The sequence below is a fragment of the Triplophysa rosa genome, linkage group LG1 (assembly GCF_024868665.1).
Source record: "Triplophysa rosa linkage group LG1, Trosa_1v2, whole genome shotgun sequence".
Classification (NCBI taxonomy): domain Eukaryota; kingdom Metazoa; phylum Chordata; class Actinopteri; order Cypriniformes; family Nemacheilidae; genus Triplophysa; species Triplophysa rosa.
The window spans coordinates 36,978,490-36,997,374 of record NC_079890.1 but is presented as its reverse complement, the minus strand read 5'-3'; the positions used below and the strand labels follow the sequence as shown (position 1 = coordinate 36,997,374).

The 18,885-nt window shown below is 40.9% G+C and overlaps 1 protein-coding gene across 1 annotated transcript in view; it reads left to right on the top strand.

The window, feature by feature from the left end:
- ankrd11 (ankyrin repeat domain 11) overlaps window positions 1–18,885 on the top strand; it is a 121,605-nt gene that overhangs the window by 90,313 nt on the left and 12,407 nt on the right. Inside the window, exons 3-8 of the mRNA XM_057329075.1 lie at window positions 9,632–9,777; window positions 12,274–12,412; window positions 17,131–17,304; window positions 18,132–18,332; window positions 18,493–18,635; window positions 18,714–18,861. Of these exons, the coding sequence (XP_057185058.1) occupies window positions 9,691–9,777; window positions 12,274–12,412; window positions 17,131–17,304; window positions 18,132–18,332; window positions 18,493–18,635; window positions 18,714–18,861 (892 nt within the window). The 5' untranslated portion in view covers window positions 9,632–9,690. The remainder of the gene's footprint in view (window positions 1–9,631; window positions 9,778–12,273; window positions 12,413–17,130; window positions 17,305–18,131; window positions 18,333–18,492; window positions 18,636–18,713; window positions 18,862–18,885) is intronic.

The following is an 18,885-nucleotide window of genomic DNA, read 5'->3' as shown; positions in this document are numbered from 1 at the left end:
TTCTGATGCAGAAAATTATGCTGTATTTAAAGTAGGTTCACTGATTCTTGGCCTGTTTCAGTCAAACTCCATTTCGCAATCGTAAATCAGTTCAAATTAAGGCTGGATTTTTTTATGTTTACTGTGTATACAGGGTCATAATTAACGTTTATGGCAAATTTGTTTTCGGCAATAAGCGGATATATAAAATGGTAAAAACAAATGTTTGGCCGCTTAACTGCAATATTTTTAGGAGTTGTAGTAAAGTGTGTTTTACATCATAATATAACAGCATTAGTTTGTTCCTCACTGACGTAAGCAGCATGTTAAAGATTAAAGACAATTTATTTAACAAAAGCTAAGTGACTTTTAACCCATAAGTGTTTTTATTTTGTCATAGCTCTAGACCTCTGTGTGGTGAGAGATTCTTGGCATTTAGTCACCAAATTATAAGGAACAAGGAATGTTTTCATGCCCAGTTGACAGACACATTTTCTAGTCAAATAATGGTACGTCATAAGGCCAAAATAATGTTTTGTCAATTTCCTACCGTAAATATATCAAAACTTTATTTTTGTGAGTGGATGCAGCAAAATCGCGAACAAAAACGGCCGAAAAACACGCGGAAACATCGCTCGCTGCTGCCCGCTCTTTGGAAATTACCCACTCAGGTTTGGTATCTATGTAAAGTTTAGAATTTCCTCTTTCAGGTTCATTTACTCTACACAACACCATTACAGCGGTGAGCCAATAGAGAGCGTTAAATTAAACCTGTTTCTTCTTATCAACGGCCTGCTACAGCAGCTCTGATGGACAACTTCAAAGGCAATTTTCTCAATATTTAGATTTTTTTGCACCCTCAGATTCCAGATTTTCAAATAGCTTCATCTCGGCCAAATATTGTCCTGTCCCATTTAAAAAACATTGACCCTCATGGCTGGTATTGTGGTCCAGGGTCACGTATGCTGTAATGAAATACATTGTTTAAATAATTTGCTATTATAGTTAATTCTGTGCGGTGTATTATATAGTCACGTGTGCTTGAGAGGTGAAAATGGCTCAGTTTGTTTTTGTGGTCTGGCTTGCTGGTTGGGATATGAGGTGTAGTTTGATCCTGTTCTCGGGTCTCTTGAAGTCGCCCTGTCTTCAGAATCTAGATTATGTGACATCTCTTATCCGTCCAGGTGCTCCATCACTGTTGGATAGGAAGGGAATTCACAGTTTTTTACATTGCAGATTACAGCTTGTGTGCTAAGTGTTACTGCGGCAAGATTAATGTTCCCTCTTTGATAAGCAGATTTGCATCAGGGCTGAATTATTTCTGGCATTTCCCTCTATACAACAATAATCCTTCAATTACATGCTTTTCTGATTGGATAAGAGCTTTTAAACATGCTACCCTCTTTTAGCTTTTGTCATTTTGGACCACAACAGTATACTGTATAATGATGAGAAAGCCATGCTCACTGTATGTTGTTTGGTTTTACAGGCAGGCTTGAGTGATGAGAAAGATTCATGTTTTGCAACATCCCATAATGGAACAGTGGTTTGGATCACCTTTACTCTGGCCTGTTTGTGTTAGTAGATTTTTTAGGTCTGAGCAATGGCACCAGTTGATCTGTTTTTACAACACTGTGTCTGTAGTCACGTATGAATCGTAGATGAACCTGTATGCTGCGTACATAAGCCGTCACAGGCATTTGACTTGTAAATCAATGGGGAGAAATGTTACTTATCTAATAGTCAGTTTGTCAAGGTCCTTGATTTACCAACATGTTACTACAGTGTCCCAAATCTTGTTGTCATGATGCATTAATCGCACCTTACAAACCTCTGTAATATCACAATCGAAATGTCCCATTTATTCATTAACGAATGCCAGTTTCCTTCATTCAGACTGTTTGACGCATTTGAGACGCATTTAAGATGTTATGTTGACAGTAGGTAAAAACCAACAGTCTCGGCGGACCACTTATGAGATGGATGTTAATACCAGGTGTAAGCAAAGCTTAAGATGGCCGATTCAGTGGGAAACTCTTGTTATCCTGGCGGAAGGTGAAAGGGCAAGAATGGTTTTCCACACTCGCATGCATTTCCACACCTTCATTAGCATTCGCGTCCACCTCCTCTCTGCACCTTGTCATTTCTCTCTCACTCTGCTCAAAAACACGTGCCCCGTCCATGCGTTGCTAGGCAACAGGCCTTGTGTGCATATCATGTGTGTATGCGTGTCAGCTGGCGCGCTGTGATCTTCCCCATTCCTCTGAGATAATTCTGCTTGTGAAAAATAGGAGGAGTGAAAGCGACAGATGAAGAAATGTTGTATAGTTAGAGAAGAATATCCAGAAAGTGAAGTGTGAATTATGTCAGCGCTGTTTTCAAGAACAGATTACACTTCGCTGTCAGAAATGAGCGAGTAGCATTGAGTGCAGAAAAGCTTTATTAGTGCGCCCGTGTGGACTTTTTTTGCTGTTTGGGGAAAATCTGCATAGTTTTGTGATTTCAAATATGGTCAGATGTGTTCAACGGAGCTGAGAATGCTACAGTCATATTGGCGATTAAAAGATTGATCAAAGTAGCCCAAACATTCCAACTTGTGCTTTTTTGTGATTATGGTCACAGCCATGACTGTATTGTCAGTGTACACAAATGAAATGTCCTGTTGCTTTTACAAAATGTTCATTACAGTCTATTACAAAGGATATGTTTTTTTTATTTGTATTAAAACAATAAATGGCATCCTTTAGCTAGAATATATAGTTGGATGCATTTTGCTAAATAAGGCGTTTTGTAGATGTCGACACGGCGTTCCGCACAATTCTGTGGGAATAGCTTCCATTTGATTGTACTTATTAACAGCTACGCACTTTCCCAGAATATCACCACTGTGTTTGCAGCACCACCTTCTCATTCACGGAGAAAAAACAGCGGGACGCACACAAACATACTGTATATGCAGCGTCCCTGCGTCACCGTGGAATAATAATAAGGGGTGACTGCAGGAAAACGACCGTGGCCTGCCGCCTCGCTCCTCCTCTTGTTTGTCTTCTTTCCTCTCGGCACAAAAGCCTCTAATCAAATGAATTGGTGTGGGTCAGGGGCTGCTCAGCCAACCTCATCCCTCCGTTGCCTGGAAACGGCAGTGGGGCCCGGCTGGCCTCTGCTGCGTTCTATTTGCACACCAAACAGGGCTCGCTGCCGCGTTCCTTCTTATATGAAATGTAAATAGGCTTTTACAGTACCGCGGCGGAGAGCGAGCGCACCACGCCTCAGAGCTCTGTTCATTAAGCCTCTCTCGGCAGCACCTGGGAACCATCATGGCCCTCATTATGGCGCACACATCTCCGTGTTCCCGATGCAGTCAGATTACAGCTCAGACCCGATCTGAGGAAGGTCTGTGATGTTATGTAGCTATTACATTTACAGCCTTGCTGAAACGGAGCTGCTTGTTTATTTTGTAATCCAATGTGAAAAGACACGCAGCATGGCTATTTTAAAGAATCAAACTCGCAGCTATTTGTTTGATGTGGTTTAATGAACTTAAGCACAGATTTCCGCATAATTGATGTTGTTCGGTAGCAACGCTTTTACTGCAACCACGAGAGACATCTGCACTAAATATCACGGGATGTGATGACAGCACCACGCGTTACCTTGGTGCCGAGCTGGGGGTTGTGGGCTCTTTTATCTCAGCAGGGGGCACTGTTACCAAAGCACCCCATAATAGTCATACTGTGCTGGGGTAGCAGCGATTGTATCCTGTAGCACACTATAGCAGTGGCCCCTGTTTGACTGCAGAGAGAGAGAGAGAGAGGGGAGTGTAAAGAAGGGGCGAGTTACAATCGATACAGTGATGTCTTACCTCTCACACTGATGTTTTACCACTGTGTTCAACTTTACATGCAGATGAACAGCAACCACTGCTGTCATGTAGAAACGCCTACCAACAGCTCCGAGACCTGCTGAAATGTAATCTGCGTCTGTGTGAACGCCCATGAACTTAAATGTGCCACATGTGTACCTGCTTCAAATACCCTGCAGGCCTGGACATGACACAGCCGAGCTCACACAACCGTCTCAAACATGTGAGGAACACAGACTTGTTGGAACATACAACAAGCCTGCTTTTCATTTCATTTTAGGACGACCGCTATCTGGCGATACTGCCTTGGCTTGAGCGGTTGTCATGCCAGGCCTCTGTCGCCCCGGGGATATTTCACAAGCAATTGTTTGTGGCAATTGCTTTTTTTTAAGCAGCCTTTGTATTGTGTCATGTTTAGCTTTTTCTTTCTCTGGGAGAATAGCCACGTTATATCCCGATCCGTGTAGTAAGCACATGTGCGTGTGACCGGGGCTGGTGGAAGCAGGAGATTAGAGAGAGCTTTGCGTCCCCGGTTGAGCCCAGGCAGGCCTGCACCGTCAGCAGGCGGGAGAAAGCTGTCTAAGCACTGGCCGGGGTCAGCCTCAGCAAACTAAGAGGCCTACATTCCTACCCGCATTAATCCCATGGCTCGGAGCCAGCCGTCCACTAACAAGGCCTGTCTATCTGCCCATCAGCTAGCGTGAAAAATGCAGCCCATTGAACCTGTATGTACAACATGTGATGACTGGGCTGCATTTGGAACGTGACCGTTTAAGCTGTATTTCAAAGGCCGATGTATGATATTTCTTCTTGAGAGTACACAATATTAAATCAATAAATATATGAGGAGAAGGAAGGTATGCATGTATAGAAGGAATATTATTGATTTACAAAGATTTAAATGGACTATATAGATTAATATATTTATACTATAAGACGACATATAAAGAAACAAAACGTGAACACTATTACAGTGTTAAATACTAGCATCACATATAGACCACTTACGTAAACAATGCTGGTCCTGTTTCATTTTTGAACACTACACAAATGTTTAAACAGAATACAACCAAATGAACATTTCAAATCTAATTGAAACGTTAAATGAATATCTTTAAGATTTAGTCATACATGTAAGGTTTAATAAAATTGAACAGGAAGTGCTTCTGGACCTCTGTTTACATCCTCCAAAGTGGTCTATACATAAATATAAACACATAATGCTTGCACTATATTGTTCAAATATAAACATCATTGGAGTATCATTTTCCATGTCTCTTCAGATGCATGCTTAAAATTAGGTTTATCGACATGTGACCCATTAGTACAGTCTTCTACTTCTTATCTACTTTCCTATCCCCCCAAACAAAAACAAAAGATTAGCTTTGTATACTGTGGTAGGCAAACTGAGACCAGTTTTACTGCGCCTATGCATTGTTGTTCTTTTGTTGCACAGTTTGCTTCTATTGTTTCCCCTACTTTGTGCTTTGCTTTGGATAAAAGCGTCTGCTAAATGTAAATGTATTTGTGTACATGCCCCTTCGGTGCTGCCATGTTCACATAAATAAACCCCACATCTTGGAGATGGAAGTCCAACTTTGCGATTTATTTAACTTTTTACATTTAGTAAGTTGGCGTTGTGTTGAATGCAACACTAATGTGTGTAATAATGAGATTCCATTGTATTTGGAGTTTTTTTGCTCTTTTCTTTATCACATTGTGCCTGGATAGGGAATGACATCATGCGCGTTCCATCAGTGTGTTTAAACCCCTGCAGTGAATGTGTACCGACTCTTCACGTGTTGTGTGGTTGTGTCTGATGCATGGAGATGTCAGTATGAAGCCTGGGCCATGCACCGTCTGCTGCAGCTACAGTAGAGTACAGTGCTAAAAGTAGATCTCATATGTGATGAATTACAGCTGGCTGCAGGCAAAAAGCGCTTTGTCTGACATAAGCACCCACACTGATGGCAGATGTACTGCAGCTTTTGATTGGGGTGGAAGGCAGAGGAAATGATGCATGTTTTTGGAATGAATCTTGTTGCGTTTCCTCTCTAGGTGCGTTTCTTTTCTAGCAATAAGATGAAAGCGTGCAGGACATGCACAATTCCCTCAATGTTTCCATTACATAGCTTACAGATACTGTATGTGATTTAACTTTGAGTAATTCTAAATACGGGTCTAACCCAGTAAAGGTCCGTTGACTCCAAGAACGATAAGTATAATGAAAACTATTAGCGTCCACACCAACTGATGATAACATTTATTCTAAACTTGAACGCTACAGTTTCACATTTTAAATAGGGATGCATGATAAATTATCGGCCATATCGGAATCTGCCGATAAATGGTCATTTTTAATGCTATCTGTAAAAAATTTTAGGCCAATATATTATAGCCGATAAATTTTGAATCATTTCCCCTGGTTAAACCACTTTAGCTGCATGCTGCTCACAGTTAAAATACAGTACAGTACTGTCTTTCTGTTCATGATCATTCACTTACTGCTATTAGCAAAACATTGTTGATGTAGTATGTATGTGTGTAAATGTGTAAATTATAGGAACAAAAGCATATTGTTTGAAGCCGACTGCTGTCTGAATGCTTTCTGTCTTGAGACCTGTTGGACTTGTGGCTATTGAGAACACCTTTCTGGGTTGCTCTGGGAGAACATCTTTAATTTGTTTATTAAATAAACATTATACCAGAAAGTTTAAAAGTTAAAGACTCTTGAATTAGTGTTAAGTAGGCTTGGGACATGATTTTCAGTCTCAGAAAATGTTATATTAATATTTAAGTACTGTATATCGACCAATATATCGGTTATCGACTTCCAGTGTTCAAGAAGTGTCGGTTTTCGTTATCGGCCAAAATTTACATATCGGTGCACCCCTAATTTTAAATGTGTGACTTTAAATTTTATTTTTATTGACCGTCTCTCTGAAAGTGATCCCAACGATACTGTGCGATAGCGTTATTTTTATATTTGTGATGCTATTCTCTAAATTGTAGAACAATTTTTTAACCTTCATAATTGTTAGTGTAAACACCCCTTAACTTGTGAGTTTTGTAAAGTACTGGTTCAGTTTTATAAATCTGACCACACGTTATTATTTGCAATAGAATGTTGTTTATTGTCCTTGTGTTTTATTTTGCGATTGTGCTTTACGCAAACTATTTTACCGCAAGTGACGAGTTATCTGGTCGATGAAGAGGCGACGCTTCCCTGGCAAAAGCGAGATTTAACGGCAATCCGTGTTTATGCAGCAGGTGGTGCTGTTGCCCATCTTTTTAACAGTACAGCGTATACGGATCCAAAAACAGTAAAAGCTCTGTTTATGTTATGTATCTTTCTAAATCTAAAAAACCTCTGGATGGGAATGAGTTAAGTAGTGACACTGAATAATACTGCAAGATTCAAAGTGCACTACAGATGCCTTGTTTTGATCATTTGGTAACTGTTCCTTGTGCCTAACGTAAAAGCAGCATCTCAGAGTGTATGTATAGATGTATAATGGCCTGTGGCTCTTTTGATCTCAAAATTGTTCTGGAACATGCTTTGACCTAATGTACAGTGCAGGCAATTCTGATTTTTGTGTAGTGTATCCCCATCAGCCTGACCTTTCAGCCACTTTAAAGTGTGGAGTTAGAATGTGGGGTGTGAATAGGCCGCGTGTAAGGGACATTTCATTTCATACGCCTGCATATCAGAAGAGCAATATTACACACTGCCTGTGCGCATGCGGCACGTTAGCTGGGGTTATAAATAACAGTCTTTGAATCAGAGGGCGGTATAGAGAAGACTGACGCTGTGGTAAGGGAGAGCGCCAGCTATACTGGGGCGATACAGAACGAAGGCAAAGGAGCAGGGAACGAGCGAGCCAGCTCTGCTCACTAAACCAAAACGCATGAATTATGGAGAAGGATTACTGTACAGTGAAACTGCCCTCATGTGAAGCATTGTTGTTCTACATATGTAAATATTTGATCATGGGCGGAGTAGAGGTAATCTTCACAGTATTACCTGTACAGAACGTGGGTAAACTCTAGATCTCGTTGGGAGTGAATCATTGCCATGCAATACGTTTGCGCAATATTTGCTTATGATGCAATGCATGTCGTTGCCCGTTGAGAAAGAAACGTTTAAATGGCACCGCCGGCAAATTGCGTGTCGTATAAAGCTGGTGCTTCAATTTAAATTGCAACAGGGTGACTTGAAACTGCAGGCGTGCTGTGGGAACGTTCAGCATACTAATTGCTCCCAAGTCAGAAGAAAAGATGACTGTGGTCTCTTGCAGACATGCAACCACTACTTTTTGCTCTGAATACTCTACATTTTTAATGCTTTAATTCAGAATGACCAACAAATTAATTCATATTGATTTTCTGTACATTGATTCAGTAAGTTGCCGTAGTATTGCAATATTACAGTATTGATTTTTTCTAATCTCTGGCAGTAGTCATCTCCACCCTGCAGTGCTAATGAATTGCAGTATAGTTGCGAGTTCTGCACAATTTGTTTGTGTATGTTCATCTTTTTGTTCATCCTGTAGCGCTGATATGTGTAAATGACTTTGTCCAGGCTAATGTAGTTTTCGCAGGCCACTGAACTGTACTTGGTGTTGGCTCATGTGTTTTAAAATAAATAAATATATATTTTTGTTATTTTGTGGGGGTTTTTGTGGTGTTTCAGAAAAGCATTCATATTACTTTGGCTCGTACTTAAGGTTATGGATTTAAACAAACCTGTTCAACTTTGGTTTGTAATTTGTCTTGCGCTGCTTCCTCTACAGACATGAATGATCCTTTATGTTGTGTGGCATGTTTAGAATAGGTGTGCTGTAACTTCTCAAAGTGCTCTTTTGACCTGAAAATAATAAAATCCCCCTGATATGCATTCAGGCAAGGCTTTGTGTAATTTTATAAGCAGCAGATTTTTCTACATGGTTGTGTTTTAGCAGAAAGGTTGGTGCTAGTTGACTATTCTTAGAGTTTTTTCCAAGTACTTTGGTTTCATGGGAATCTTTGAAACTGGCCGATACGAAACCAAAAATAAATATTGGCTGGTGTTTTTGAGTTCTTGCTTGAATGCAACAAATGCATTCTGGGAGTGATCCAAATACTAAAAACGTGTATTGTTGCATTTATAGCAAGCCTGTGATTTCAGTGGCATTTGACCTGTACTGTATGTAAACATAGATTGCGTAACTATGAATTGCAGGTCAACATTTTTAGATTGAGTTTCTCGTTTCACAATAGATGAATAGTTGAAGTGCTGTCCTTTTCATTGATAACGTAGTTGTTTTAAATATATATATCTCAGATGATGTTGGGTTTGGGAACTAGTAATAGGTCTTCTAAACCAACTCCCAACTCATGACCTTATGTAAATATTTATTCTAGGGCTGGGCAGAAAAATCGATTCATCGTTTTTTAAAATGTGGTCGATTCAATATCAACTTCTCAAAAGCTGTGAATCGATTTTTTTTGTGGCATTTCAATTTTTAATTCACCATTGTAATGTGATATTTACTGATCTTTTTTTTTTAGAAATATCTATCATTTGTATTAAATCTATAATCATCGACTCGAATCGAGAGCTTGTGAATCAGAATCGAATCGGAACATCAAATTCGATACCCAGCCCTAATTTTTTCTACTTTTCTGTTTATTGTGGTCTCTTGGGTTGAAGCAGAATGGTGGTAGATGAATGAATGGGAGCTTTTGTGCATAGTAAAATGTCTTTCGAGCACAGTGAGGTGCTAATGTCTCTCTCTCTTTGGATTACAGACGGTCGATGACGATGCGATGGAAGCGTGAATGAGGTTTGGCGTGGCAGTAGCTGAACGATGCCCAAGGGTGGGGGTTCTAAAACCCCCCAGCTGGAGGACTTCCCACTCAACACCGACATGGTGGAGAAACAGGGTGGGAAGAAGGTGAGAAAACGACTCCTGTATCTAAACGCACACACACCACACACAAACCTGCAGTGATCATTCAGAGCCATAACATTGTTGTTTACTCGCCTTCATATTTCTCCAAACTCGTATGACATTCCGATGAACGGGAAAAAGAGGAGATCATTTTTTACAATATATAATATACGGTATTAACATAATATACATCAAGCTCCGGTTTTATCCTTCAATCTCAAAGTGAAGATTTGGCCTGTGTATTGGGTAAATGCAGACAACATCAAAACCAAACCAAACCGAATTCCTAAAAGTAAATTAAGCTGTACTTTAGGTTAAATAAAGCTGTAGGGGTACTGTAAAGAGCATGGCTGTACAGAAACACAGTATGGGACAGCATAATAACATGTATGTGCATGAAAGAAGTTATTTTCTGCTCATCATAATAACTGTTTTTGGGTCTGGTGGTCAGTGTTTTGATGTAAGAGCAGATAGACTTTATAGGCCAGATGGTGTGTGCATGTACATCATTCTGTGTTGGATTGCATCAGACTTTTCAAAGGGGAGGGAGAGAGAGAACGGGCGAGTGAGAGCGAGAGGGGAAGAGTGAAAGCATTGCTAGGAGACCAGTCAGTAAACAGAGCGCTCACACAGATGGTTTCGAAGAAAAGCAGCGAAACCGTTTTAACTTGATTTCGCTTGTTTTTCTCTACGTGCCGCATGAAGTCCTGCTCTGCCATCGCTCCCTTCCTCGCTCTTGCTCTTTCACTCCCTCGAGCTGTGTGTGCGTGTTTGCACGTGGATGACATCATGGTCTCATGACTGGGATGTGGGCAGGACAGAAATGCTCTCACAGTGGAAACATCTATACGCTGCATTTAGCCTCAGCTTTATCTCAGCACTAAGAGCTCTTTAATTCAGTTTCATTAGCACTGCCTGCAGCCAGACACCGATGATCCGGTATCACTTCCTCCATCAATGATCAGCGCGTTACTTACTTTTGTTTGTTTGTATTGAAAATAAGATATTCTAAATAGGGCTGTCACAATTATGAAATTTGGCTGACGATTAATTGTCTAATAAATCATTGCGATTATGACGATTAATTGTCTGTTTTAGAGCTTTGACTTTTAATTCTCATTCATTTTTTATTCAGCTTTGAAACGACCATGTTGTTCTGAATATAAAGACTATGTTCTTTTTCTTGGAAATACATAGGAAAAAATTGGGTCATCATACTTGAGGTTTAGGCTTTTACCTGTCAATAATACAACCGCCAAATACTTGTAAATGAAGTAAATTGATCAGGAGTGAATTGAAGCCACCATTAAAATTCTATCAGTCATAGAAAAGCTTCTAGTCTGTTTTTTTCTCACTTGCAAGACTACAATAAAAGTTTACTTCTATGTTAATGAGATTTTGGTAGACTGGTTTTCACACTGAAATAATATTAAATTGTACTGCGGGTTATTTTTATGGTATATGCTTTAGTTTTTTTTAAGTGATTGTGTTGTGGTGGTACATTTTACAAGTATTACCATGCTTTAGTTACAATATATACAATAAAATATACAATATGCAGATGCACTACAGCTCCCCCTAGTGTCTTCTATAGAGATGTGCTATAATTGCGATGATCCGAAACCATCGCGATGAGGCCAAACAATCGCGATAAGACGATTATTTAATAATCGTGACAGCCCTAATTCTAAATTGTACAGGTTCAGGATTTAAAAATGTCTTTTTTTGCAAATAAGCAAAACTGTGAAAGACAAGATGGTCCTTTGAGCTTTGTTAAATCGTTGTAGGTTAAATGAGCAAAGACATGATGACATTCTTGAACACTTTTAATACTGATTTTTATTTGAATAGTTTTACTAATAATAGGTAAAAATGAAAAATAAAGAGTGGTCTCGGCTTTTGGACCCAACTAGTTTTTTTACGGATGAAATCTTGCTAAATTCTCTGCTCAGGAGTAAATTTTATCTTCATTTTTTTTATTCTACACATTTAGCTGTGTTAGTAAAAAGTATGTAAGTACCGTATTTATATGCGTTGCAAAGATTTTCCTAAAACAATGCTGAAAATGCGTAAAAAATAGAAAGCAAGGACGTGAGGAAATCTGTGTTTCTTTGTCCTCATTTAGGGGTAAAATGGTTGTAGTTTTTGATTCGTTCATAATGGTTTGTGTTTGAGAATTGCTCTTTTAATGGTTTTAAACAAAGATATATTCACATGTATAGTTTCTGGGCTGTCTGATGGTTTCCAGTTGTTGATGTGAAGTGTCTTGGCCTTGGTACAGACCCCTCTCCTTTCTTCAAAGTATCTTTTGTTCACTGAAGTGCCAATCCCAAAAACACTGTATCTGGTTTCAGGACAATTTTTAAGAAGATTTGATATGGACATGCATGTAAATATCTCCATTTGTATAAGAGTTTATTAGGCTTTCATCACATCTGCTATGAGCTGAATTATTTGATAGCGTTTCCTGCTAAACTTACACTTCCCATGTTCCTCCAGGATAAAGACAAAGGCTCGTCAAACAAGACTCCTAAATTGGACCGCAGCGATGGTGTCAAAGAGATGAAAGAGAAGGCTCCTAAGAGGAAGCTGCCCTTCACCGTCGGAGCCAATGGAGATCAGAAAGATTCTGACTCGGGTAAGGGGGTGGGGCCAGCTCTCGGGAGAGCACTCTGGGTAGCAGGAAGTAGAATGAGTTTTCCTTCAGTGCTGTGTGTTGGAATAACACAGCGTCTTGCTGGAGAAACCATTACTTAGTTTATTGGATATTTTGTTGGATATGAAATGCACAGAAAGGTGAGCTTTATTGTTTTGTTTATTCAATCAGACAAGTACTTATCCTGAGCTCCATTTTTGAGAACTGTGCACTAGCTTTCTCTCTCTAGCCCAGATTGACAGGATTTTTGCATTTAAAAGACTTTAAGGTCTAAACATTGTGTGTTTTACTTTTGCATGTTTAGTTATTCTTCAGTTAACGTGCCTGGTTCCTCTAAACTCCGGTTGTTTGTCGACAATCTGGTGGAGAGAAATGCAGTTTGTTGACTTTTTGCCTTTAGACAGACAGCAGTGTTTTCAGTATGGGCTGTTATTTTTAGGGCTGTAATTTCTGCATGTTTTTGAAGCCGAAGCGCAGCCACTCTGTAATCTTTTAGCAAGCCGTTGGCAGAACCCCCCTCCTCCTCTTGAGACGTGGCTGTAAGGTGTGAAATCTTGCCCGTTTTCCTTCTCATGAGACAAAGCCTGAAGGGCTCATTGTGATGCTAATAGGGGGTGTGGTCACGGCCATTCTTTGACTGGCCTGTTTCGGTGTATTTGTGTTTTTTCCTCTGTCAGATTTCAACACTTCTTTTTTAAAGCTCAGACGTGAAAACAATACTCCCCCAGTTCAGTTTTTGGTTGTATTCTAAGGCATGCAGTTGCAGTCTCGGTTTAGGTTGCTTCACATTTTCTGCTGTATCATTGTGTCCCCGTTTCTCCAGCATTTGGCTCTGCGCCTCCTTACTGGGACTTTTTGATGTAGTTGGACTTCTCTCCCTTAAATGTCCAATATAGGACTAGTTATATCCCCATTACTGTTCCATTACTGCATTCAGCATTCAACAAAATACCCTTTTACGTTTAATGTTTTACTGCTGTGTGGGTTTTAAATTATGAAGCGTTAGCAGATGCTAAGAAAACCATTATCGACTTAGTTCTGGTGCGATTGAAATGGAAAAAGCCATTGCAGGTAGAGAACAGGGGTTGTTTTGGGTTTTTAAGAGCTGAAGATGAATAAATAAGGGAGAATGAGGAACGACTGGAGAACCTATGACAGAAAGGTTGGAAGAGGGAATTTTGCCTGGTCGTTTATAATTACTTGTGTATGGCCTATAATGGATTTCATAGATAATATAGCCTAAATGTATCATGCAGGGGCTGTTTGTTAACAGAAATATTGTTCACATCAAAGGAAATTACATGAATTAAACCATTTTGATGAACAGTAGATGAATGGAAATCTGACCTGCAAAGAAGGGTTATTGTTTAAATTGGAACAATCTATATCTGGATATTATCCGCCACCAACGCCAGGCATACATCAGTAAACAGACTGACACAGAATCTGCGCGGATCAACAGATTTCTACAGAATGGGAAAGAATTGTAATTTAGAGTTAAGCATATCGGTTTACTTTAGTTTATTTAATTCTGCTGCCAGCAAGAGGATAGTGCTCTTTGCTCATTTCATGTATTCATACAATCCGTTCCCCTGGTTTCCCCCAATAACCCGTGCAGTAAATGCATAAACAGTCAGCAGATTTCACACGGGCCTGCGATAATTAAAAGAAATGCTGCCGTTAAAGCCGCAGAGATATATTTCATGTGTATAAGCACAGGTAAAACAGAGCCAGCCTCAGTGTTTTCTCTCCGCTGATTTCTGGATGATTCTATTTGAAATGCATAATTTATTTAGTGTATATTTTTGCAGCATGTCTCTCGTGGGGCATTGTGCAGTCAGGGAGCCTGGGCGATCATCTGTACCACTTCGCTGTAGCTCCGGAGCAGCCCACAAGGCCCAGGAGCACTCAGGATATTTCCTTACTGTCTTCCCGCCTCCATCTTCTCTGCGTTTGCTCATTACCTCTGCTGCGCTTTCTCCGGCCACAGACATCTTTGCTGCATTATGTATTAGAGAGACAACTTGGCATGGAAATTGAATGCAGTGCCATTGCTCTGAAGAAGCACAGAGCGTTTGCTAGTGCCGATGCGTTTCCAGAGGATATTACTGCTGTTGAATAGCTTCGGAGGTGTTTCTTGTGGTTTGCACATGTGTGATTTGAGATCGTTGGTTGTTAGGGATATAGCAGACGTGGGAATGGGCGGCAAAGAGTGGGTTGGCTGATAAGAGACGCCAATATTTGCTGCTCCGCTGCTGCCCACGCCTTGCCAACGCTGGCAGGCATGAGCGCTGGTACGCTCGCACACGCAGTCGGTCTCCGGCTAACGTATGTACATAATTGCATTTATGATGCGTCCGCTCGCTTTAGGCGGAGAGAGAAGATTGTGTGTCAGATCGGACCGGCAATGTTTTTTTGGCCTTCGTGCGGTCTTCTGCATTGTATTCCTGCAGGGAGGAATGTTTTTGTAGTATTTCATTTTCTCTCATGCAGCGATCATATGAATTATTCATTATTGTGATTTTTACTGTATGCATCAGATCTGGTGGTGCCTGAATTGCACTGGGCGTCTGTTTTGGCTTGCCTTTATTACTGTGTGCAGCTGGCCCGGCATGCTGAAGAGGTGAAGCGTGGTCTGCTTTTACCCAACATCTCTTGTTTGCTCTGATTAAAGAGCCTGGTTCACTGACGTTATACAATCGCTTCAAGAAAAATCCTCTCAAGTGCTCTGTTGATGACTTTCTTGTCATCATGGCTAACGAAAGGCCTTTTCCCCCATTTTTTTTTAAACGTCCTCCCCCATAATGTCCTTTCGATTGCTATGCACAAAGCATTGACACAACTTCCTGTGGGCACTTCCTGTCTCTTCTGCCTTCATTTCCTGTTTTTTCTGGGCAGCTTGCAGAGATTTTCTACGTTGTAGTTTTGCAGTTCTAGTGATTCTGTAACTATAAAAAGGATGAAGCTTTTGGCGTTATTCGTTTTTTTGTGCTAAAGAAAGTATCATATCCATTAACCATTTCACTCGGCTTTAAGTCTATGGTCCCTACACCCTCGGTTCCTGACCTAGATTCCCTTCAGTCTCAAAGGACACACAGTAAGCAGCTCTCTCTCAAAAAACATACCAAGAAACTCTACACTACTACTGCACCAGTTTAGTTTAAGTCCGTCGAACTCTAGTAGGACCGACAACCTGCTAAACAAAAACCTGTTCAAAAAACCTGTTCAAAAACCTGAATCAATCAAATGTGTTCAAATGGTGAGTTTCCTTGGGTAGTTAAAGGTATTATCAAGTTACATAAACACGTGAAGGACGTGTTGAAGGTTGCGTAGGTCGCAGGGTTTATTTAGAAATTTGGGGCCACAGATTTTGCGAGGGACTGTTCATGACATGTCTCATGTGCGTCAATGACTCTTGTTTTGGACTACACCCTAGCAAGTTAAAGTACAACAAATACCTAAAGTTTGATCCTGTAATAACCGTGCCAGTGTTATTACTTCAGTTTGTTCTATTTTAGGTTAAGGCTAAAAGAGCTAGCGCTGCATTTTTCTGTTCCTCTCATCCACCCATTGAAAACATGTTTAGACTGCTTCTGCTGTCCATGCGCTTCGAGATTTGAAATGGAGGAATGTGACTAAATGGCAAATGCGTGTGTGTGTTCGAGGGGTTGGGGTGTACATTAGTACTAAGTGTTTACAGGTGTTAGCCACAACCATGAAGAGTGAAGACTACTGTCTGGCTTTCTCTGTTTAATTGATGCTTTTGGAATTTAGCAAACCGCTACGTTGGGAATAACAAGCACGTTTATGTATATTTAGATCAAGAGCAGATCCAGCCTGACCTCGCAGGAATTCGTAACTATTTTATGAGGTGACGAATTCGTACGATGTGAATCAAATAGAAACACACGATTATTAGAGGAAAAAGCTCCACCCCCAAAACGAACCTTCACTCATTCGTACTACAATGTATGAATGAAATCAAACGACTTGGCCACCTCGTAAAAAAGATATATAAATACAAATAGTTACCTTGTAAAACAGCAACTCACCCCCGTGAGATTGTGTTGGCAGATCTCTGGATGGCAGGGTCGATGTGCGTTTTAATCGGTTTTATTTTGTGTGTGACATTTGTGCATGTTTGCACTTTTTGAAGCGCGGGGTCGTACAGTGGGGAGCCGTCTTAGTGTTTGCCAGAGTCGATAGCGTGAGCGAGACGGGTGCAATGAACTGGACGGCTGCATTGTGAAGCCGATATGTTGACACTGACATACTGAGAATAATTGATGGGCGTTTCTGTGAAGAGCAGCTGCCTTTGTCCGTTTGCATCAGTGACCTTGCTTCAGCCACATTGAAATGTGAACACCAGCCATTTTGTAATCGGCGACAGGCTGCCAAGTCATACTCTTAAAGAAACATACACGCTAGAATGGAGGGCTCGCTCACCCCTCCCCGTGGGGCCTCTGGGAAATCTCAAACCACCAGCAGGCTTTCAAACTGTACACATGGGAAGACGGGTCGGGAATTCACCCGAGAGTTGTAGGTTTCACTTGACCTTCAGAAGTTACCAACAGTGGGAAATGCACTCGATGCACATTAACTTGCACCTAGAATGATTTGCAAAGGCCACAAAAGTTAGTTTGTCTGTCTATTAGAGGCTGGTTTGTGGTTAAATGTTGTCTCGTTTTCTCACCCGACAGAAAAACAAGGTCCTGAGCGGAAGCGCATTAAAAAGGAGCCCACCAACACCAGGAAGTCAGGCCTGCCGTTCGGGATGGGCATGCCAGGGATCCGGGCCGGGTACCCCCTCTCAGAGCGGCAGCAGGTGGCTCTTCTCATGCAGATGACGGCGGAGGAGTCCGTACACAGTCCAGGTGCGTATTTGTCATGGGCGCCACGTCTCGAGGGGCATAAACGGAAAGGGACTCTGTGGCTCCAGTCAGTAGCTTCCACAAGCGTTATGCTTCATTTAAGCACACACCAGCACACTTAATTACAATTCGATTAAACAAGATAACCCTCATCAATTCCCATTACTTCAGAGAAATGAACCTCTACGATCTTAATCCACCGTTGTTCATCAGGCCAGTATTGTTGATGGAGCAACAAGGGTTCCCAAATGAGTCGTTTTCAATTCACATTTGATTTTATAGGGAGCTTTGGAGCAATAACCCATGTTCTGTTGGTAGTCTCATTTCTAAACCAGACCACATGAAATATCACGCTCAAAGTTTGTGTTTATTGCTTATCTCAAGTATGCTTCTCTCTGTTGGGTTACTCAGATTTAGCTATGCCTCTTCAAATGGATCTACAGTTTTATTTTTCCAAAACAAAGCTGCAGGAAACTGAGACCCCCGCGGAGCGTTTTTGCATGCCAGCCGTTGTGCACAGTCTTTACTTTGTGCTGAATTTAAGGGTTTGAAAAAATATTGTTTTAGCTGTAGTTTATCTTCCCTGTGGTCACTAATACATTTTCTTGTTTACTTTGAGTTGCCTGTACATGAATATAGTGAGCGTTGATCATAATAAATAACACAAATCCAAAGGCTAAAATGCAGTGGAAGAATTTGTTTGAATGATGTGAATGCATGATTTTTTTGTGTTGTGCAAGATCGCCACCTAGAGGTCAGAACAGACCGGCCTGAATGAATATTGTCTGTCTTGGTTGTAAATATTTGCTATTGTTGCTGTTTCTGTTTAGACACAACACCAAAGCACCAGTCACAGTCAAGTCTGGGTCAGAAAGGAACACCAAACTCTGCCTCAAAAACCAAAGACAAAGTGAACAAGAGGAACGAGAGGGGTGAGACACGGCTGCACCGGGCGGCCATACGCGGGGAGGCACGCCGCATTAAAGAGCTCATCAACGAGGGGGCTGATGTGAATGTAAAAGACTTTGCAGGTAAGGGCTGTTTCGTTTTATAATTTCTTTAAAACTTTCTTTCAAATTTAGACCTCTAAAATAAACAGTCTGACATAAATGATTGGATAGATGTGCCAGTTCTCTCCATAACCTTAGATAATAAGCAGGCACCTAAAAGTGGAATTCTGTTCATATTTAGGCTGGACCGCACTGCATGAGGCTTGCAACAGAGGGTATTATGACGTGGCCAAGCAGCTGCTGGCAGCCGGGGCTGAGGTTAACACCAAAGGCCTGGATGATGACACGCCTCTACATGATGCGTCTAACAACGGCCACCTCAAAGTAAGATGATGACACATTAAATTGTTTTTTTAGATTGCACATTTTCCTGACACTGACTGTGTGATTCTTGTTTTGTAGGTTGTGAAGCTGCTGTTACGATATGGGGGAGATCCTCATCAAAGCAACAGAAGAGGAGAGACGCCGTTAAATGTGGCAAACTCCCAAACAATGCTTAATCTGTTGCTGGGAAAAGGCACTTACACTTCTAGCGAAGAGAGTTCTTCAGGTGTGCTTCGTACATTGTTTGTGT